This window comes from Anoplopoma fimbria, chromosome 6 (assembly GCF_027596085.1).
Source record: "Anoplopoma fimbria isolate UVic2021 breed Golden Eagle Sablefish chromosome 6, Afim_UVic_2022, whole genome shotgun sequence".
Taxonomy (NCBI): domain Eukaryota; kingdom Metazoa; phylum Chordata; class Actinopteri; order Perciformes; family Anoplopomatidae; genus Anoplopoma; species Anoplopoma fimbria.
The window spans coordinates 11,964,902-11,988,654 of NC_072454.1; the positions used below are offsets into that span (position 1 = coordinate 11,964,902).

At 40.7% G+C, this 23,753-nt stretch overlaps 1 protein-coding gene across 1 annotated transcript in view; it reads left to right on the forward strand.

Moving 5' to 3' along the window:
- Positions 1-23,753, forward strand: part of lrmda (leucine rich melanocyte differentiation associated) — a 192,022-nt gene that overhangs the window by 113,040 nt on the left and 55,229 nt on the right. The window contains exons 3-5 of the mRNA XM_054600471.1: positions 15,564-15,690; positions 17,115-17,254; positions 20,147-20,273. Of these exons, the coding sequence (XP_054456446.1) occupies positions 15,564-15,690; positions 17,115-17,254; positions 20,147-20,273 (394 nt within the window). The remainder of the gene's footprint in view (positions 1-15,563; positions 15,691-17,114; positions 17,255-20,146; positions 20,274-23,753) is intronic.

Here is a 23,753-nt window from a genome sequence, read left to right on the forward strand (position 1 = left end):
TTGAGAGATTAAAATACATTGATTTGTGTAGTCAGTAAACAATTAGTTTGGCTATCTTAGGCCATGTCCACATTAACCCGTTTTCACTCGTTTTCAAATGAAAACGGGGTTTTAAGATCTCCGTCCACACATGCGTTTCAGCATCGTTTTCGAAATTATGTGCGTCCAGACTTGCTCCCATGAAAACGAATATCACGTGACTATTCACATACACTGGGCATGCGCATGCCGGTGTCAACAGGAAGTACATTGGTTGCTTGGTAACAGATAATAGATCACACTACTCTTGATACTCGTCGTGCTTGATACTTAAGAACTTCCTCTAAAATCTTCCTCCATGAACTCAAACAGACACATTTCGTGGAAGTTTTTAGAAGTTTTATTTTTCAAGCTTAGTTACAACATTGCAGGTCTAACTCTATCTCTCCCACACAGACAGCACATGTACTTTAAATGAACAGTCAGTAAACAAAGTTTACTAGATTATGGGTCCATACATCTGGTCAACACAAGTACGTCATTAGTCCGTTCTGTAGGGCTGATGACGTCACTGGACACGCTGCTCTAATCTCTCCATAACAGCTGATTCCAGCTGAAGACAAAGACAGCTACAAACATTTGTAACAAATACCACATTCTCCATGTTGAATTAACCTGGTAGTCGATCGGTATCAAGGCTGTTGTTGTTGTTCTCTTACGGAAAGGGGTCACGTGATAAGGGGGTGACGAATCAGGGAATGACACGTCATAACTGCTAAGAACCAATCAAATAGCGAGCGCCGGTGCCTACGTCATCGTTTTCGGACTTCTTCGTTTTCCGTCATCCACACTATCATGAAAACGCGGCGTTTTCAAACTTCTCCATCCTCAGGAGCGTTTTCAAACTTATTCGTTTTTGGTGCCCTAAAACGCTGTGTAGTGTGGATGCTCGGTGCAAACGGAGAAAAAGATATGCGGATTCATTTGAAAACGGGTTAGTGTGGACGTGGCCTTATACTTGTTGTTCACTATCAACAATGATCAAATGCTAGCACCTCAAGTTGACTAATCACAGCTATTGTTTCCATGCAAATTTTCAGATACCCCCCATAGGTCGGATGTGCAATTACCGTAAATGTAATTACTGTACCTCTTGGGGAGCTATGGTGTTATGTAGCCTCCGCAACCCCCTGATGGAGATGCAAAAATCTGGCTTACACTTAACTACATTTGTCTTATTGAGTTATGATGTTTAGGCCATCAGGGTTTTGATAAGGTGGTGGGGAACAGAAATCGCCAAGAACCTAAACATAGCTTCGAAGTTTTAGATAACTATTTAGCTGTGCTTTAACCTCTAGCTGTTCATCATCCCACTCATTACTTCTTGTTGAATACAGGTTGAGAACTTTTGCTGCTCTTTCTATGTGTTAGTGTAACTTATTCTTTCTAGTATTGCTGCTGTTTTACTTTACAAAGAAATTAATATATACTTGGAACTCAACAAAGACATGGGGTATGAGGTTGCTTATATTGATTTCTCTTTCAAGATAGCTTTTTTTAATTGCTTTTGGTACTGTAGCCTAACAAGACATTAGAAAAGCCATTGTAGATTGGAAATCTAAATGTATTGGCACCACATAGCAACAATTTTACTTAGCATTGAGAACCTTCAAAGACCGTGTAAAACATGAACTATTCAAATGCATGAATGCATGCTAAAAATTATAGTTTACTCCTATTTGATATTTTGCTAAATGGAGCTACATTAACTTTGTATCCTTTGACAAGACCTGGACATTTTACCTCTTACACAAGACTACAATATCATAGGGTAATTCCATTAGAAGGTTGTTGAGCTTTTTTCCTGTGGTTAAAACGGAAGGACCCTCACTGATGATAATGAAGGCTATTTCTACAAATAACAGTAATTACATGCCACCGCTTTTTGAGATGTGACAAAGAAGACAATGTTGCTTTTATTGAATTCATTATGTAGACAGGCATTTCATCCTTTAATTTATCTCTTATTCGTTATGGCCTCAGTGAACGTGTGTAAACTGACAACTGCACTTAATGTTGTTATTCTCCATTAGTGGTTTCGACATAATGTAAGGTATGTTTTTTATGTGTAAATGCTTGTCCATGCACATGTATGACCTCAGTTCGAAGTATGTATCTTCCGTAGTGAGTCTTGTACTGTTGCTGAAGTAGTTTCACCACACAGAGATGAAAAGTCCCCCTTTACATCCTCTGTCATTTCTAGCTGGCAAGTATTAATCTCATACAGAGCTTCAGACACCTCTTATCTGGATGGCAGGTTGACATGTAAGGGGATATTTCGTCTTGATTCCAGCAATGAATGCAGCACACAGGCTATCACTTGGCCCACGCTGCATATGGAAGAGGAAAAATCACACCTTTTTCTGACTTCCATTTTCATTTGTGCTCTTTCCACTCACTCTTTTCTGTCTCTTCTTTTTCTCTCTCCTGGAAATTATCACCAGCCGTGTCAGGAGCCTTGTCGGATGGAGGGGGAGAAATGTGTCACACTGCCTCTTAAGTTTCTGATTGTCTAAATGACATAGAATCTCATCATACAGCTGTCTCCCTTTCTGACACTACAATTACCCATAATTCCCTCTGTCATTCACTGTCTCAAGGTTAGTATTTCATATCTCGAACAGAGGGTGAGGACATTTACATTCGGGGGCTGGAACAGAAAAGGGACCGAAGAAACAAAGTTTTGTGTGTTACTGTGTATTTGAAAACTCTTCCCTCATTCAAAGTTTTTTTTTATGGCTTGATTTGGTTATTTAGCAATCATGATTTTCTACAAACTATAATCCTTAAAAAAACAGAATGTTGTGTGGTTGCACTCCAGTATTACTTAACATACATGTAAATGACCTTCCCCATTATCTTAATGACTTTGTTAATGACCAAGCACCTTTTCAGCTCATGCCTTTAACAAGCTTTGGCCACCAAAATAATATTCCTTGATACAACCCTTCAGGAAGTGGGTGTACTCTGTCTCTCTTGACAAAGTGTGCTTAGTGAAAATGGTCCATTATCATGCCTCGTTTTACTCCATCATCTCTTATATTCTTATATGGTCTCTGGGTTAAACAGTACGTCTTCCCATCCTTTTTACCCCATCCCTCGAGTAAAGTGTTCTTCAAAGGTATATATTTCATTGCAAGCTGACAGCCTTGACACCATAATTGACCTGAGAGCTTCCATCTTACTCTTTTGAAATTCTCTGTTGTAATGTGTGTCAACTAGATAAAATGATTCCCATCTCCACCTTCCTCTGAATTTCCATTTGCAAAGACGGCTGACTGACTGACTGGCGTAGGCTCCATTATCATTCTGTGTGAATGTCTGTGATCAGGGGGAACGATGCCAATGGTTCCATTGTTTGAAACAGGTGCTCACATTTTAGTCCTATACGTTAGTCGAGCATGTGGAGCTTTTAGAAGGGTTGTATAGTTTGTGATAATGTCAGATTTTGATTCTTTGTGAATAGGCTTTGCTCTGCCTGACAGACCGCCTTGTCTGTCAATGTGTCATCGTTTCATAGAGGCAAAATCAGTTTTAGGGCTTTGTTAAATTTGCTAATGATGTACACAAGGTTTATATTAGTACACTGAAAATTTTAAAATGTTGAAATGTAATGTACATTTTAATATTTGAGTTCTGCCAATTCTGCAGTATTCTTCATTAAGAAAGGACATTCCTTTGTTTGTATCATACATGACCAAGAAGTTCATGTGTGATTAGTTTAATGCATTTTGGTCTAATAATTACATCCCAACAAGGTGTTTTCATTTGGTTGTGCACATACAGCTGGTTTCAAGCTCATTTTAACTGATTGTTCCGACATTCATACTGATAATGAATTATAGATTGCCCCCTCTCCTGTCTTTTATAATTGTTGCATCTGTTACAAACATGGTTTTCATTACTACACTGCATCTGTCACATTTGTCATTTCACTTAAATCCACCATCAAATAGAAAAAACCCTGAAAACGTTTGTCTTTGGTGAAAAGACAAGCAGCCTTTCCCTTTTGTTCCTTTTCTTTTTGCTTCATTCTCACATGTGGCTATAAAAAGACATGCTCTGTTTTTGTATGCCATGTCATATTACTAAGTTTCACACTTGCTCCATGAACCTGAGACATATTTTCTGCTTTCCCCTTGGCTAATTGGGGGATTGTTAGGACTGTGTCTATCCAGAGCCTGATGCCCCCAAATGTGTCAATGTGCTGCTATGCCGCCGCTGCTAGGCTACGTGTCTTCTAGTCAGTATGGGGCATGTTTTTGAGAGAAGTTTGTTATAAGATTAATTAACACTGTATTGACAAACTGGGATAGGGTTGCATGATCTTTTCGCACCTTTGGAGACTTTTTTCATGGTATTTTTCACTCAAAGTAATAATGAAAATAGACTTGTTTGTAAAGTGCGCCATTGGAAAGTGAGATAACACTTCAAGTGGTATCTCTTTTCTTGTTAAGGATCTTTAAGTAACTTTTTATTAGAGCAGTGTACTTTGTGTTGAATCAATGTGACCCATGTGTTTATTTTGCCTTTGTCCAAGCTTACAAAGTAGAGGGAGGCTTTATGTGCCTGAGTAAAAAGGCTTCAGGGGAAGCGGCACTAAGGTCCAGTCCCACTTAGGTTCACTGGTAAGCCTGTTGGACATCTGGCTTTGTTCCTCTTATGGGCTCCTTATCAGTGGCCTGATGCGGTTGTCCCCTCGCATGTTCTTCTTGTTCCTCAGCTGGGCCAATTCGATGGCCTAAGTGCTCAAATTGAGCCATTTTGTCTCACTTTGAAACAAACTAGGACCTATTATGCTTTTGTTTTTTTGAGTCATACCCCTCCTCCTTGTCTCCTCTCCATGTTGGCCTTGGTATATGTAGTTTGTCAGTCCCCCCTTCCTTTCTCTGCCCTTAAATTTGAAGCGCTAGCCTTGTGAGGGGTCAGTGTTTCTACTCCAGCAGTGTCAACTTCAATCTGGGGCGATTTGGTGTGAAATGTGTGCCATGGTGTGGGGGCTTGGAGGTCAAAGCCCCAGTAATTGATGTTGCTTATTCATCTGCTTTTCCTTGTCTACTCTCAGCGCAGCACAGCAGCCGTTTTGTTTGTCTAAATTGTTTGAAGATATACTGTAGGTCTTAGGGCCCTGAGAAGCATCCCCCTGCTGCACTTTGTCTGTGTTCCTACCTAGCAGGGGGTTCAGCACTGGGGACACACAATGGTGTCAGCACAAAAGAGGCTTTCCCCAACACAAGGCCTTGAGGACATCTCATAGCATGATACTGAGCACAAGGAGACACAATGGTGGAGGCACAAAGGGGGCTTCTCTTAAGACGGGACGCAGAGGACATCTAGCATGACAAGCAGGGCAGCTCTCACTGTAATTAGCCATGGAGCCAGCCTGACCAATGGCCTGAGATCAATGAACTATCAATAAAGAGTATTTAAAAAACAGAAAGGCAGAGGCAGACATTTGGTGACATTATGCAGCAAACCAAACAAATATGAGTACTTGAAGGTACGGTCCTAGATAGATAAGAGAGCCATGTTTTAAAAAAAAAAACACATCCCTCTCACCGCTGAACTATTTGAGTCTGCTGATCTTTTTTCCACTCTGTTCCTTCTGAGGAACGCTGCATGCTAGCTGAAGCGTAGGTTGAAACGCTGGATCTGTTTAAGCACAAAGAGGAACGCAATGATGGAGCCACATTTAATCTGGCCCTTTAGCATGTCAGGCGGCTGCATGGGTGGTATGTCCTCCAGGGCCTTTGAAGAGGGCCGATTTAGAGAAGAGATTTGGATCATTACACAATAAAGAACACTTCATAAGTACTGAAGTGAGTTGGAGAAATGACGGTTAATGATGTTGACAGCAATTCACCTCTGCTGAATTACAGAAAGATTTGACTCAACTTGCCTTCTTTAATGAGCCTCACTCAGTAAAGGTAATGGGCCAGCGGTAAGACACGGAGAGAGGAGGGGAGGAGAGAAAGTGAGAGAGAGTGGGAGGGATTTATTCTTTCTTTTTTAAACTCTGGGAGCTGCACTGCTGTTTGTAGTTTACACTGTGCTGATAGACTATCACAAAGCCTTTAATCTGCCATGTCAGTGAACTACAGAGACAGAAAGGCCATCTTCAGTAAAGAGAGATTGCTAGTGCAACAAGGTTGTCTGGTCTCCCTTCTTAAAAATATGTTTTCAAAGTTGTGTTTATATGAATCTCTGTCTTGTGTTACATCTTTGTTTCTATCTTTATAAACTGTTAAAATAAATATACTAATTGCTTTTGTGACCAGTGAATACTTCATATAAGTAACTTTTGAACACGGTGTACCTTGCTTTCAAATATTCTGCAATTGCACTTTCAAACTGTGCAGTTTTTCTCCCAATAAGTGTCCATCATTTACTACGATTTTCTTCTAAGTCTGTCTTCTGGATTTTATTTGCTCTTCTTTGATCAAATAAGCCTATTTACACACTTCTGGAGCAAGAACACTGATTCCAGCCTACAGCTCGTTCGCTGTTTCTAATCATGCGTGTTTATATGCAAGTTTGTGACAAAAAGCTTAACTGACAGCGCGACTGTTGATTTGCAGTTCTATTTTTTTCCACATCTGACTGTCATCCCATCAAAGTAACATATCTGCCGTTGTCTTTGAGTGTCTCACGCTGAATGATAAATATGTACATCCAAACTGGGATTCAGTGCCAATTATGCATTGACAGAGATGTCACCCAGAATGTAACATTTAAATTAAAATGATGGCATTCAATTTCAAACTGCCTTGTGCAGTGACATATTCTATTATCTCCTTCCGAGGTGTAAGACAAGGCAAAAACAACAACGATGAACGAAGGAACTACCCAAAGGTCAAATCAATAACTTTGCTGTTTCTCAGTTTTTTCTTGTTGACACACCTACATGTCAATCATTAAGCCTATTTATAGGCTTGTTAGAGCTAAAACATACTCCTGGCTTGTATTGTCATCTTAGAAAATCTCAATATACTCGTTACCTTACCAGATTGAGAAGGCCCTGAAAACCTTGATGTCTCTATGACGATTTTACATGAGCAACATAATCGTATTATTTGTACATGGAAGTGCAGCAAGCTCTTATTCACACGGGGGGAAAATACAAGGCTTGATATTTTAATTGGCAGGAATACTTGTCTAATTATCACTTTCTGTTTGCTCTCCATGCTGAGATTATGTAATTATCTTTTTGAAACATTGTGGAACGATATTGCTTTTTTGTGTGTCATATTCTGAGACGCCTCTGTACCTGACACTCAGCAAGCCACTTAATAATATACTAGAAATGCAGCTAATTATATTATAATAATAGCTTGATGAAAGCAATAAGGCAGACTGGTGAATGAATGATAGCACTGTCAGACTGCTCAAGTTATATCTTCATCTCAAATTATTGTTATCGCACCAAACAGGAAGTTCTTTAATCACTAATGTGTTTATTCATTACGCCAAAAGAATTTGGAGTCTTTGCATTCGTTATCATTATGCAAATTGCAGTTCATACTAAATGATAGGTTTCCCTGCAATGATATTTTCAGCAAATTGAATCCCTTATCAAGTTAATTACTCCATGTTTACAAGACCCCCAAGCTAGGGTATCCCAATTAAAGACTACACCTGTTCTATTTGTTGGAGTTGTATTTGTTACATGTGTCATTACACGTTCTCCTGCAGAGCACAGGTTTGTCAGGGGGGAAGAACCACTGGTTAGACCCCTCACTGGGCCTCCAGATTTCATCCTGTATCTACAAACGTTCTGGGCTGACTGTTGTCGTCAAGTTACGGGATCCTTTGCAGAAAAGGGGCAGGAACACAGCTGACACACGCATCCGCAGGACCAGCGGTGGGGGTAGACGGGTGATCTGACGGAGGGCGCACCCGAGCACCAGCAGCGGCAGCGTCAACGGCAGCCGTAGACTGCTTTCGAAACTTTTTAATTAGCACTAATTACCTTTGCAGGAAAATGTTGAGGCTTGAAAGGATTTGTGTCAGCAAGTGGGAGATCAAAGATTGTGGTGCTGTGCATTTTAATCTGAACACTGAGGGGTAATAGGGGGCTGTTTGTGTGTGAGAGAGAGGGAAGGAGGGAGAGACGGTGAGAGGAGGAAACGAAGCATCCCAGGTGGTACTCGAGCAGTCTACCTCTGGTAATGCTGCCTACCAATCACACCACGGGTCCCGTCGCATTATAAAATGTTCCACTAATATATAGAAATTAACTTTTGGTTTTTTTATTGTTTAATCGAAGCATGGCTCCCTCTCACTTTGTTCATTTACTCCTTTATCTGTGTGCATGCGTTCCTCAGCGTCAGTATGTGCACGCCTGTGATTATTTTTTCTTTTTTTCTTGAGCCGCTTCATCAGACTGACAGGCATTTCATAGGGGTGGTTTTTAATGCATGCCTGGACATCACTGTGGCAGGGTCATCCATCAGACTTCAAGACAACATCGATCATTTGCCATGAAGAGAGCGCAGGGTAGTGATTATTTGCTATTAGGTGGATGCTGAGGCATACAAATGGCTGGCAGTTGACAGTTGAACTCACTCAAACGTAATGCGGGATGGCTCCCCCTCTCAGGGAAATGTTGACAAGCACTGAGCCTGAACACTGTAATGACAGAGCGTACAGGCAGACAGGGCACTGAGGGATTCTTCCTCAGCATCTATAATTGAATGGTTCCTTTATTTTATTGCAATAGTACATGAGTTCATTTCTTGTTACATATTCTGTAGACATAAACTAGTTTTGTGCATTATTTTATCCATTAATAACTCATTGTGCAACGTGGAGTACACTCATAGTATAGGCTGATTGACCCTGTCACTGTTACGTTATTATATACACTTAAAGATGTGTGAAGCTGTGTAGCATGCATGAGAGCTTGTGTGTGCTTGTTTGTGCCTCATTGATGTCCTCACTGACTGAGATGCCATTGGTGAATTGATTTTTAGCTCTTGCTCACTGAGAGAGGAGGGTGTTTGTCATGTTGATAGACAACTAATCTTTCAATACAAACATTCACAAGATGCATGGCCATACTTTGAGCACAGTCCAGGCACTATGAGGAGGGAAGTGTTGTGTAGGCTCTGAAGGAGCATGGCCTCACGAGCAATCCCGCCTGCCTTCCTTCTCTGATGATGTATTACACAGTGTACAATTTAGTCTTGTACATTGGAAGCAGCCGTCAGTCTGTAACAAACATCATTTATTGGAACTTTCAAAGAGACGTCGCCCTTTTTTGCAGTGATCTCTCCATTTCTTTCTTCACCAGGAAACATGCAACGCTTTCCTACCTCTCAATCGGGTCATTGTCGGAGCTTAGACTTCATCCGGGGCCAAACCGGGGTCAAGCAAGGCTTATGAGGTTGGACCTGACAGGAATGTCTGTCAAGTCCTTATCCCTTGGCCAGGGTTGATCCAGGGTCATTAATCAGACAGGGATTGGAGATGCAAGGGGAAGCATAAGGCCAGGTGCTGACCTCAGTACAGTTGCTTTGATTTTGTCTGGCCCTGGTGTGTGTTGTGTGTGTGTGTGTGTGTGTGTGTGTGTGTGTGTGTGTGTGTGTGTGTGTGTGTGTGTGTGTGTGTGTGTGTGTGTGTGTGTGTGTGTGTGTGTGTGTGTGTGTGTGTGCGTGTGCGTGTGAATTGACAGGATCAGTCCCTGTCTGATTCACAGTGCTCTCAGCCGCTCTGCCAGCGCTAATGGCATTGAGAGAGAATATTAACCTCACACACTCAGCAGGAAATATCCACGGTGATAGTCTATAACTCAGACACTGCAGGATCCACAGTGGTGTTATCATTCAAACACACCGAAGCTAGCTTTAAACGTTCAACAGACGCACCATGGTGCAGATGTTTTCAACAATTTAATCTGCACTTCTCACATAATAACCTCATATAGCACGAAGTAATGAGCGATGCTATTTAACTCCTTCATCAACAAGAACTTTGCTAATTGTATTTCACAGATTTCTTCTTGCTTGAATTTGTTTATGCTCTCCAAAAAATATATTTTTGTTTAGCAAATGATGTAACGCTGTGTAAAGTTCAATCTGGCATGCCACCTCTTATTGACAGCTTTTTAGCTCGTGATGCTCTAGACATAGGCTATCGGGAGCAAGCATAGCGCAATATTCAAAACAGATTAAGAGTGATCCCACATAAAGAAGAGATTTGCTGGCGGCGCCAAACGTACTCTAATGATTTGCATTGCCATTAATAGTAATTTGCAGCTGCCTAGGAGGAGACATGTAATCCCCTTCCCATGTGTGAATTGACATGCATTCAGGGAAGGCTATGTGTGTCCTGGACGTGTGATCTTTAAATGACTGCCACCTGAGGCCTGGCAATACAGAGAGAGGAGTGCCACACTGAGGGGGAGCTGGGGGGGGAGATAGAGACAGATAATGACTAATTCACCATCGCCATCAGAGATGCATGTACAGAGACACGTATAGGCCATAAACTGTAGCTGGAGGGGAGAGTGCTGGAACAGACCTGATCAGCGCTGTGTGGAGGTGGTAGGAGGGCTGCTGGGGGCTTGAGGGGTTGCAAGGCATTAATTTGCTTTACAGATAATGCCGTCTTATTTTCCACGAGCTAATCCATAAAGGGTTTTTTGATGCTGCATATTGGTATTTTTTAATATCTATTTGTGTTTTTGTGGGTTAGAGTGATGAAATGCAGCTGTGTTGAACTAATGGAGACTTGTGTATTAATAGGTTATATGTTTTCCTCAATATTTCCTTTATTTCCTTCCCCTTCCACACTCACCACCACTCTGTTACACTACAAAAACATCAGTTCCATCAAGTCCTTCAGTATCATATTTAACAATGTGACAATTTTTTTTCTCAACACAAGAGAAAATATCTAAAGATTGGTAGAATTTTCTTTTTTATTTCCACTGCATTTGAGTATTAATTGAAATGCATTTCTTTAAAAAAAAATAGACATAATTATGCACATTGATGCAGTTGTAGAATGGTAATGAGAGTCAATTCTTGAAATATTAATATTTATCTTGGGAACTGTTAGATAATTACTTTGATTGTTTAAAGACAACACAATTTGGGAATATGGCTAATTTGCTGTATTACTGATTAATATTGAGAGATACTTTGCAGTGCACAGGGTGGCAAGAACCATCAGAATATTTCTTATTTCAGGCTGAATGGCTCTCCGGCATCCGTCCTCCCTCTCTAACCAGCCCTCCTCCATTCACCTTTTCTTATTAAGTTTATTAAAGCCAGTCCACATACTGGGTTTCCCAGGTCCAGTTCCTTTTCCCATTCATTACAGTACCTTATCCTGGCAGGCAATCTGAAGTGTGCTCTGAAAGGTCCATTATGCACATATGAAGGCCACCATGGCCCCAGTATTGGTCAATTCATCAAACATTTATCTGTTGCCTTCTGAACAGGACGTCATTATGCCTGTCACTCTGCAGCTCCGGCCGACCGTTTAGAATAACAGTGCATTGCTTTTCTGCACAACTGTGACCCTTGAGAGGACATCGTCCCTTTAACTGTGGACTGCAACTGTGAGGGCTCTCCAGCTTTTCAAAGTGTTTGTGTGTGTTTTTGATATACATTAGACTCAGGAACTTTTTTCAGAATTGCTGTGCTAACTGCAGGGATGTTGCCTCTGTGATCTCTTTCACCATTTCAGTAATTGGTGAGACTTTGAGCTTATTTTACATTATAGCTCTGTATTTTATAGCTACTGAAAGTCAAACTCCACATACAACCTATTGTCTTGAGTTTCTAAAAACAATTGATATATTTAGGCAACAGTTTCAACAACAGCAGACATAATAAGAGACTGTGTAACACATGTAAAACAGTCGTGGCTGCCCATCTCCATTTTTCATCTGCTGCCTGAGGATATATATGACATGACACTGGCACACACCATTGGCAGGAGTGACTGACATTTCAGCCAATAATGGTCGAGAATTTTCTTCCCTCTGTTGTCAGCAGTGGTTCATCAATCACTGTGTCTGCATTAGTATTAGTGTATTGATCTGGTGGGGCTGCTCTCTGGGTCAGTGTCTCCTCTCCAGTGTCCTTGTCTGGTGGCTCACATGCTTCCCTGTTTCCTGTGCTGAGTTTCTGCTCCAGCTAAATGTTTGTATATGTGCTCTGTGTGCTCAGTAGATAGGATCTTAGCAGATAATGGGAATTTCAACACATACATGCACTACTTATGTAAGCTCAAAAGCACACACACTGATGCACTGATGTATGATGCTGAGCTTACACAGGCTAAGTGGTAGTCAAAGCGTAAAGACAGCCTGAAGTATTAGCTCTGACAATGAGGCTGATCATAATTATCTTAACAAGGAGAGGATTCATCGCCTCACCTCGTTAAAGCTACCGCCTGTCTCTGTCTCTCTCTCGCTAGTTAGAGGCTTAAGAAAATGCATTTGATTCCACGTTACTAAGGAAATCATAATTATCAAAATTTGTACAATTAGGTGATACGATATGATGTGCGTAAATATTTTTTATATAGTATTTGTAAGATTTTCTCTTTTGTTTGTTGTATAAAGATTATTTTTTCATAGCAAATCATAAACATGAATATAAATTACGTTATCAAATGTATAAAACGAGCCAAAATGGTAGTAGTAGTAGTATTTACCATTGCACTGGAACTAAAGATACATTACTGAACATTTACATTACCACTATCATCACAACATATTTTGAAGAAGGTGAGCTATATCAAACTATACTAACGTAAAAAGAACATTTTCTGTGTGTGTTGCATGTGTGTCATGCCTATGTTTGCCATTTACCAAACCACTACAGCACTGCGACTCAAGTCGATTATGCTCATTAGTTTTGTTAAGAGCAAAAGCTGCCCTTTTTTCCTTTTTTTTTTAAGAAGTGAAGTACTTTTACTGCAGTGCTTGAACTCTGTTAGTTTTCCAAGCCACACATTAAAACAAGAAAGCTTATAAAAAGTAATGAAACCAGCTATGGAAATCTGCAGAGGGAGCACAGAGAGCTGGAGAGTATTAGAAGTTCAATCCCTGTACTGTATTTAATGCTGGATGGGAGTCAGTGGCTCTCCCCTGGCTGTGAATTTAACTGATTAAATCAGCCAGTGCACGCAGCAGTGGTGACATGAAAACAACAATTAATAAGGCTCCCTCCTGTGCCATGCGGCTCCTTTTAACCGAGCAGCTAATAACATAACCCACAGGACTGCAGACCATTACACACACACACACAAACACACACACACACACACACACACACACACACACACACACACACACACACACACACACACACACACACACACACACACACACACACACACACACACACGTACAGGTGGCAATAGTTAGTTAGCAACTTCTGTTCACAGAAAATGCAATAATGTTTGTGCAATATGGTGTGTGACTAACTATGCATTATCCTCACAGTTTAATTGAATGTTGTACCATATTCCCTGTCAATTCAAACACAGTAACTCTGCTGAGAAATGTAGTTTGTTTTATTATTGCTGGTTTGGGCCAACACAAAAATCTAGTGAAATTAATGAAAAATCTACACGACAAACAACAATAAATTGATCAAGGAGAAACAAAAAAAAAGGAAAAAAATCTCAGTTTTGCCATCTCTATAGATTTAAATATTCTAGCTTAATGGGCCTTTTTACTTTCATAAACGAGAAGCACCACGGGGGGAAAAAACAACAACAAGAAAACAGAGAAGGATTTCATAAAACTGGCACATCTCTCTATTCATCCATCTTGCCAATCCATTAATCAGACCTGATAAGAGGTTGTCAGCTGGCGGCTTTGCCAGCACACTGGCAAGGTGCTGTCATCTGTTGTTGTGGGTATCAAGTGTGTGTGTGTTTGCAAAAGGTTGATGTCTTTTGAAATGAGGCAGCTCACTCCGCCTCACTTGCAAGTCTACTGTGTATCGCTTATTTGTCGTTTTCCACCCGAGAAGAAAGATGCAGCATTTTGCTTTGTAGTTCAAAGTGGCTGCCAGTTTGTCCACTCCTTGCATTTATGTGTGTTTTTTGGCCAGGGACTACGGATATGTGGAGTTCAAGTTGATTGGCCAGAAATGAGCCCCAACAAAACAGCAAATGGAGCATTATAACAGTTGGTCTTCATACTAAAAGGGTGTAGCACTGACCAATTAGTTGGACAAGTCAACATTTTAATAGAGACAGTTGTATATTTGCACACTACATTGCAACCATCTTTTTTTATTCCTTCCTTAGTTTGTAATTAAGTTTACATAATGAAGCTTACTGCTTTTTGCCATTCATTTGCAGATTGTCATGATGAGGTGTTATATTTACATAGCTCTAAGTTGGTATGTGTTATGGCAGCCATTGACACTAGGCAGATCCAGAGAAGAGCAATAGTTCACACTGAAGCTGTGAAGACCTGGCTGAACCTTGAGATTGCCATGTTGCAATGTGACACTGCTCATTCGAATTTATATTGACATAGCTTATGTCAAGGAGATCTGTCTGCTTTTTAAAACTTAAATCATACTCTGCTAAGCATATCATTTATAATTCAGAACATTTTGTGCTTGGAGTAAATTATTTCTATCTTGAAATATATTTAATAATTAAAAATAATGTTAAAATAAAAATAACTGTTGTGTGAACTGTGAGGAATACTTCCTAAGAAGTGTACAGTCAGTATGTGTCAAGTTGTGGCAGATTTAAATGTCAATGAAGTCACCCAGGACACTTTTACATGGCAGGCTGACAGTGTGAAGGATTAGACAACACACACATTGCCTTTGTGCAGCTTCCATGACTTGAACTTTGCAGGGCCCTAACATTACTCCTAACACCACCCTCCATCATTTTTATGCCTGTGTGAAAGTGTATGTGTGTGAGAGAGACAAAGAGGGAAAGAGTTGCGATGACCCTTCACCCCTCTTTGCAATTTGTCATAAAAAGAAGCAGAAAGGCAAAATTCCTCCTTAAAGAAAAAACGTCCTTTGATGTTAAAATCCCCAAACTAACCCCTATCGTGGTAGAGTTGCAAAAAAAAAGTTTCCCTTCTATTCCATCTGTGATTGCGAGTGTATTCTGGTTCCTCTGTGAAAATGATGGATGACAAGTTAAATTTGTGTCTGGGGAGTGAAGGTGAACTGTGACAGAGTGATTTGTCTTGGGAATGGAGGGTTAGGGTCAGGCGAAACTGGGCGCCTCAAGGCACAAGACATTGACAAATTCATCCTGCCCGCCGCATTTCTGAAGCCTTTTGTTTTGAATCCTGGCTACTCACAAGTGACCCCCATCCCTCATCCTGCCAGCCGCTGAAGGATGCCTCACCATGCCAGGGGAGCTCAGCACCACTAATTCTTGTCATTCACTTCCCTGACAGGCCCGGACCCATACACTCGCGGCGTATGAAAGAGGGAGGCTGAAATATTTATTTCTGCACAATAACAGCTGACCAGATTTAGAGCCATAACAGTTTTCCTGTTGCCTTATCTTTGCAGGTCACTGGCGGGTCTCAAAATGTTCACCGTGCTGGAAGAGCTGGTTGTTGACAACAATCTGCTTGGAAATGACCTCCTGTTGCCCAGGTTACCCAACCTTCACACCCTCACACTCAATAAGAACCAAATATCCTTTCAAACTAATCACTCAGTCCATTTTATTATTTTGATTTGCAGTTTACTATCCATACATTGATAACAAACATCAATATCATAATTAAAAGTGTATTTTGTTTATATTCATATGTTAATACAACTCGCACTTGTCTCAGATAACCAGTTTTTAATGTTGTGCTTTTGTAGGGAGCGCTGTGTTTTTCAAAAGAGAGAAGAGGAACTTGGCTGTCACAGAGCAGCTCCACACAGAACTAGTTTTTGAACCACAGGGACCTCTAGTGGAATCAGATTTTAGAGGCAACATAACAGATGTGTTTTGTTTTTAAGAGGGAAGAAAAATTGTAGGATTAAAACTTGCCAAACATCCAAAGAATTAAACATAATGTGTTGCGATATATTTGTTGTTTGGATATATCAGTTGTTTTAAATTATAGAGAATTAAATCACAATATTTGATAATTGGATTGGTTCTATTATGCATAATTACACTTCTTTAACTCACTGAAATAAAATAAATCTTATTATAAATGTGTCACTAAACGCACTAGAACATGCTCTAGTGCAACATGCATTTTGGCTCATTGATTATAGTGGCTCTGTGTGTTCTACTTTCCACCTAAAGTAAACACGTTAAAAAACAGAGCTCGGCACAACCACCCTAAATTCTAGACATAGGCACATTGCGAAGCTGTTTATGATCAGTCAAAAATGTGTGAACTTCCCGTCTAAGCTTCAGAACAGGTTTAGCAATGTGTCCTGTTTTCCTCTGGTTATGCAGATCCTGCTGGGTAACGATGTTCACTCTCTTGCACATTCACACACACACACACACATTTCCAGAGTCAACATTAAAACTGTGGCTCCTTGAAGTGTGCGTCTGGGACTGTGTGCTGAGTTTGGTTGTGAAGTGGTCGGCACATGCTAATAGGCCAATTATGTACATCCTGTCGTGGCACAGTGCCATTTTAAAGCTCGAGCACTGCATTAGTGCAGTTGTATTTTGACACTTTGGGGCTCAATTTTCCAAGTGAATGTATTAGTGATGAATGTGCCTGCTTAGGGGCTGTTTGTTTTTTCCACGTTTCGCAAAAGTTTTTCCACAGCACGGCTCTGGGAAGCACGGACTGTTTGAACCACAGGGCATCCATCATTTTGTCACTGTTCTGCACCCGGCCACCTAGGAAATGAAAGAGATCGAGAGAAAAGGGAGAGAGAGCAGCAGCCAAATTGTGTCACTACTATATGCCAAAGCCTACACCTTAAATTGCCCCTCTGTCTGCCCAGTCTCACAAAGCCAGTGACTAACCCCTTTGAGCACTTCGGTAAATTTGACAGTGACGCGTTTTAGTGCAGACAGGCCTGGGAGGGGCTGCGCCGGTAGTAAATGCTAATGTAATTAACAGCGTTAGGTCCTTGACATCCGCCCTTTGACACCTGACTGATATCGAGGCCCTGCTGGAACACTTGGCTGATGTGACCCCGTCACTGGTGTACCTAAGCCTGCTGGGAAATGAGGCCTGCCCCAACCAGCTGGTCAGCCCGGATAAGGATGAGGACGACTACCAGAGATACAGGTCAGTTACTACATGGACTGTGGTGATGTTATGCATAAATAAGGAACAGATATCACTCTGACTGGTTTAGAAAGATGGATAGATAATGTTCTATGTGTGTGTGTGTGTCTGTGTGTGTTTATATTTTCAGTCAGACAGTTTTGATACTAAGCTATTCAGAGTCATAGCTTTTTGTAAGTAATGGATTTGGAGATGTTCCTTTTTTTTTTTAAACATCCAGCACCCTACATTTCACTCGCAGACTATGGATTTAACCACATCACTCTAAAAGCTTTGTCAACTGGCCCCTCTACACTCCAGTTTGCAAAATGGATTTCATGTGTGACTAGTCACCACCACAAATGTGTGTTTACTACCCTGCCTTACCAGAGCAGATGATGCATTAAACATCAAGCTAGGCCTCAAGCCATGCAATCTGACCACCATTTGTCAGGGTCCTTTACATGAAATGCGATAAAAGGCGAAAAGCATACTCTCTTTTGTCTGTTTTAGCCCTAAGTGCTTGTTTCTGACTCTGCGTTGCCTATTAATCATTTACCACCATGCCTTTCTTGAATAATCTTTCTTCTCTCTTTTTGTCTCGCATTCCCCCCCAACAACCCCTACCCCCTCTCGCCTTCTCCCCCTTTCCCCTCTCCTCGCATGCTTATCTTGCTGGTGAGGAAAGCTGTTCTGTTTTGACTGACAACGTCTAGGGTCCTGTAATGTAATATTCATAATGTGTCACATAGTAAAACATCAATTTGAGCGTGATGCAGATTTCATGTCTGACAAGGTTAGGCTGTATGCAGGTCGTGACAGCACTGGCCTTGGGCAATAAATACCCAGCCCAATGCCTCGGGAGCTCTTGGTCTCTCAAGTGAACTACCCTAGTGCGTAGCATCGGTGCCCCAATTAGTGCAATGACATGGAAACATAGTATTCATTCACACAGCATTGTGTAGTTTGCGTGGAGGTTAAATGTTGTCCTGTTCTTAGCTGACCATGCGTGCACAATGTTGCCATTTGTAGTAATACAATAATACAAGAGTTCAAGGCTGTAATATTATATGTTCACAATGGGTACTGGTTATTCGGCAGTGTGCTAAAAGTGATATATTGTAACAGATGTAACTCAACCTCTGTTTTTTTTCTCTTTGTTCCTGTGATGTATAAAGATTAACATATCTTTATTTGATACTTTGACCTCTTATCTTGAGGAAAGTTATCAGTTTGTCCGATCTCATTTTGTTTCAGATCAAAGAGCTTGTGCCTGAGGTGCCTTAACCACCAACTGTACTGTTCACTCAACCCTTTATTAATGGCATAATTACCCACAATGACTATGAATATTCTTTTTTTTGTTTGTTTTGTTATCTTCTGTAGATGTAATACTAAGTTAATGATTGTTTTAAAACACAATTTTATGGGCTCAAGTATTTCCAATTGTTCCAAACAGTTTGCTTGACCTTTACCAGAGTAACCACCTTTAAGTTAGTGCAAATTAACAAATATGAAGGATAAAATTTCCAGCAAAAAATTGTATATTTACGAGTGTTACATGTATTTCTGTAAGTTGATCCAGTCTTTATTAAGGAATTAAGGAATTTCCCAGTAATCGACTATTTAATTAATCCAACTATTTAACTACCATTATAAAACTCAAATTAATACATTAAATTATAGCTAAAATAAAAACTTTCAAAAATGAAATAAATAAGTTAATAATACAGTGTGTGTATTTTCATAGAAAAATTACAGAGTTCTTTAAAAATAAACATTTAAGTAAAGTAAAATAGTAGCAATATCTAGTTTGCTCTACAACATCCAGAGCCATTTTTTTCATTTTTTCCAGTTATCCCCTCCTACCCCCTTGTGCTCTCTTATCCTCCCTCTTCGGTTGGTTTGAATCATTAATATCCCTACTGGCTGACAGAGCCTTGTCATCTGCTCTGACCCTGTGATGGTAGGTTACCTATGGAGAATGACCTCCCTGCATGTCTCCCAAGGGCATCTTCACATTTCATCATGGAAATGCCCTGAACAAAGTCATTTTTACAGGGAGGGAGACACAGGATGGGATTGGGGCCTCTTGTATTTAAGTGCTGGGGCTCTCATCAGAAAAGGACCTCTGATTAGGAACAGGTCATTTTACCCTATAACAATGTTCCTATAAAAAGTAATTTAAGGCCATAGGATATATTTAGTGTTTTTTGTATTGGGGATATTTTCTGTTCTGTCAGTCTAAACGTGATCTCTGCATCCCCTCCTTATAATCCTCAGGTGATGAAAACTTGACACGGGCTTTGCCATCTCCCCTCATCGACATTGCCATCATCAATTTGTCATGGCTCTTTGCGCACAGGTCTTGTCTGTGCCCATATCCCTCGTCCTTTCTCACCCTCCACTTAGGTGCTGCATGCATGTCCTTTTTGGCTACCAGCTCAGCCCTGACATACTGGTTCCTCTATCCCTGCCTGCCTGTGAAAGGATCTGTTGTCATCTATGTATTCCAACCATTATCTTTTGACGTTTTGCTCCCTGCCAATGAAAGACAAGAGTGTGTCTGAAAGCTTAGAGAGATAGCTGTGATGCTGCCAGAATGACAGCTCTGGCAGACGGGTTGTATCTCCTTTCGTGCTATTTATATGTCGTACTTATTCTTATCAGCTTTGAAGGTTATTACATGCAAGAAAATATCACCATTAAATCTGCGTAAACACGGCTTCTTTTCAAGTTTTGTTGATGCGTGCATTTACATATTATAATGTGTGTCAGTTTGATTAGTGTGTCACGCTTTACACACTTCCTTAGATTCTATGTTTGTCTCTTTGTTAAGAACAGGCCTAAAAGGAAGACCTTTAAAAGCAGCAGTAGTGTACAGTTTAAAGTTGAATTGTTGTTTTCCCACAGGTACTTTGTTCTGCACAAGTTGCCCCATCTGAAGTTTCTGGACACCAGGAAAGTAACCCAAAAAGAAATAATGGAGGCACAGGCAAGAGGAGCATTCATGAAAGTGGTCAAACCAAAGTCGGAAGCTGTAAGTTGAGCTCTGCTTTTTTTTTGTGAGTGTACACTGTTTTAAATAGTATTCCCTCTGAAGTTTTGAGTGGATTTGTCACATTCATCCCTTTCTTCCCTTTTTTGTATTCTTTCCTTTATCCTTCCTTTCTTCCTGTGCATGCTTGACTGTCAGTCTCCCTTTACAAAGGTCCTAGTACCATGGCCCTTTTGTAAAGAGTCTCTCTTTACTATCGCTTAAAGTGTATGTGTGTGTGTGTGTGTGTGTGTGTGTGTGTGTGTGTGTGTGTGTGTGTGTGTGTGTGTGTGTGTGTGTGTGTGTGTGTGTGTGTGTGTGTGTGTGTGTGTGTGTTGTTTGTCAGTGTGTGTGTGTGTGTGTGTGTGTGTGTGTGTGTGTAAATGTGTGACCACAGCCTGACCTGATTTCGTATGCATGAGCCCAGATCAAAGACGACGGGCGGCTGTCCAGTCGCGGTTGTGTTGCCAAGTGTGACATGGCTGGCGATTGGAGTGACAGCTCACGTACATGGCGCTCACAATCGCTTAATTATCCCGAGCCAGTGCACTTATTCCTACCTCTCTTGTTTTGGGCCACACAGACTAATTAGAGTTCGGGAGGTTCATAGATATAACCAATTCACCCCTTCCAGACCCTCTTTCCCCTGTCTTCCACCCCTTTGATAATGCAATATAAATGCGTTTGCCTAGATTTGATTTCATGTAATTGTAAGGTCATAAAATATTTACTATTGGATCAGCTAAGCTTTGTCGTTTCAAGATCTCTGGGGCTCTGACAGTGTGCCTGGGAGGTTCAAATGGATCCAGAATAGCAAGAGCGGAGGCATCCAACGGCAAATCAGAAGCATGTGAGGACATGTCGGGTTTAAAAGCGCACAAGAGAAGCAAAATATTTATTGTTTCAGATAATCAGCTAAGATAGTGTTCTTTTTTTGTGTCAGTTCATGCTATGCTTTGTTCTTGATTCTTCATGCAGGTGGCAAGCGGGAAAGCAAAACATTGAAATAATTTAACCTCAGTCTGGCATGTTTGGTAGATGGAGAAAAGTGGAATAAAAACAATGTTCATCCACTTTATATAAAACGAAACTAAGGACCTCTACAATGCTTTCTGGCAGGGTAAAGTCACTTTATAAGATTTTATTTACATAGCTTGTCAGTGAAAAAGAAATGTTTGCCTTTGTCGCCACAGCCTTAGATGAAAGGAGAGATAATCACTGATTCTAGCTGACATGATGTGTGTGTTTTTCTGTCTTTGTGTCTTTGAACCTGCTGTATATGATTATTTATTCCTTATGCAAAGTAAAAGGTTACAGCTTTGATGAAAACAAGTCTACCTCCCATTGCACACAGTATTTTGTGTGCCTGAACATGCTTTTGCTGTCCTACCCGCAATTCCTTATGAGCAGTATTTGACTGAGTCTACACAATGAAGAGAATTTTTGCAGGGACATATATACCGTGTCGGGACCCTGGGATGTCACAGCAGCATTTCCATAACATTTGTTTTGAGATAGATGAGACGTGATGCGTCAACTATCACAGACTTGATGAGCCATGAGTACCTCCCGGCTCTAATTGTCCACATCATCAGAGTGATTGTAAGCTGACCAATAGTGCAGGCCACCAATTAATGTGGCATCTGCAGCAGAACAGGAAAGCAAGGAGAGATGATGGAATAATTAGATATTTGTGTTTGCTTTTATGTCTGGTACAGCGGGGTGTTGCTCATAACAGTGGCTCATGGTACAGTGTCTGCCATTTGCTTCATTACAAAGGATAGTAATTAGCTGTCTCGCTGTCGCCTGCACTACCATTTGAGTCTCAATTAGTGCCCGTATTGGAGGGAAAAAATACAAGACAACAGATGTGATTTAAATGGTTTATTTATAAAAGTTTTTTTGCTCTGAGTATAGTTATTTTTCCTTTAGGACCTTTTATGACACATCTCCTTCCTGCTGTTTACAGTAGATAAATTGAAACCATAGAAACAGCAGCAACGGCAGCAGGGTCACGGTAATACATGCCCATTCATGACAACATAAATCTGAAGAAAAGAGCCCCAGCTCTATCAGATCATTCCCATTGCACGATGAGCGTATTGGAATAGTTAATGTTCTCGCTATGAAATCGACAGTGCTGAACTTTGGAGACCTCTCTTGAGTCATACCAGAGTGGATTGTGACCACAGTTCTAACTCCTTTTCAATCATGCCATTATAGCATGACACTGGGCGCCACCACATGGTTCTGATAAAGCAGTTATGGTCCTTAGCACAATCTGAACATTATAACTTTTCATAAACTCCCAATGTTTTCCATGTTGCCTACATCACAACCAGACAGTCAATGGCCCAGTGTTTGCAGGAAAAGGCACATGCACATAAAAACCTGCGATGAGATGTGTGAGTGCAGAATTAACTAAAAGATGTAGAAAAAAATATATGTGTATGAATGTATAACAATTTGATGTCACAGAGTCAAACCTTCACTGCAAAGACCAACATTGTGAAAAAAAGGAAAACAAAGAATCGTGCTCAAATTGGATTGCCATGCTCCCACACTGAGGTTTAATTGTTATTGTGTGCCTTCATGCACGAGTGGACATGACACCATAAGTGGGTGACAATGAGCTGTCTCTGACTTGTCTGTATGTTTTAGTGTTTGCTTCAAACTCAGAAGGGGGTCATTTCTGAGTAGAAAGGACAAGTAGTTTGACAAAGAACAGAGGCAATGGAATGAAATGACAAAAGAGAGAGAGAGACAAATATATATAAATACCTGTAGAAAAACAAAAAAACAACGTTGGGATGATTGAAGTGTTTTCCCACAACCACAACAAGCAGAGTCAGAGTGGAAAAGCCTTGAGCTGTATTTTGGGAAATTGGGCGTGTTGGAATGCTATAATGTGATAATTCTCTTTGAGGATTTAGAGGTCATGAAATGAAATGGCGTTAAACCACGTAGAGCCATTTGGACTGTGTTGGGTTGCTTTCGGAAAATACATGTGGTACTTTCTGGCTCGGATCCTCCACCTCCCTCCGCTCTGCCATGGAGCCATCATTATGCTGTCGAACCCTTGGGTTAAACTGGCCATGTCTATCAAAACACTATGACAGCACATTCTGTTTTCAGATCCCAAGCACTGCTAAAAAAAAGTGCGTAGCAAATCTAACTAGTAGAATAACATTTACTTCTTGCCACATGTTTAAGAGTGTTTCACAGTGAATGAAGTAAGTCCATGGTCCCCCTTGCGAAGCAGTGCTTTTAGCTACGTCAGCGGGTATAAATGTTCCTCAGATGTCACTTAGATTTTGCCTGAACGAAGTATTTGACTTGATTTTCTAGCATGAACACAAGTTTTTTCCCCCCACATCCTTCTGCGTATAATGTAAAGCAGACTGCATTGCAGGGTGGCTTGAGCCAGCTCCCGGCTCTCATGAGTCTCTGCACACAGGGTAACGGTTCTTCAAGGGAATTGAC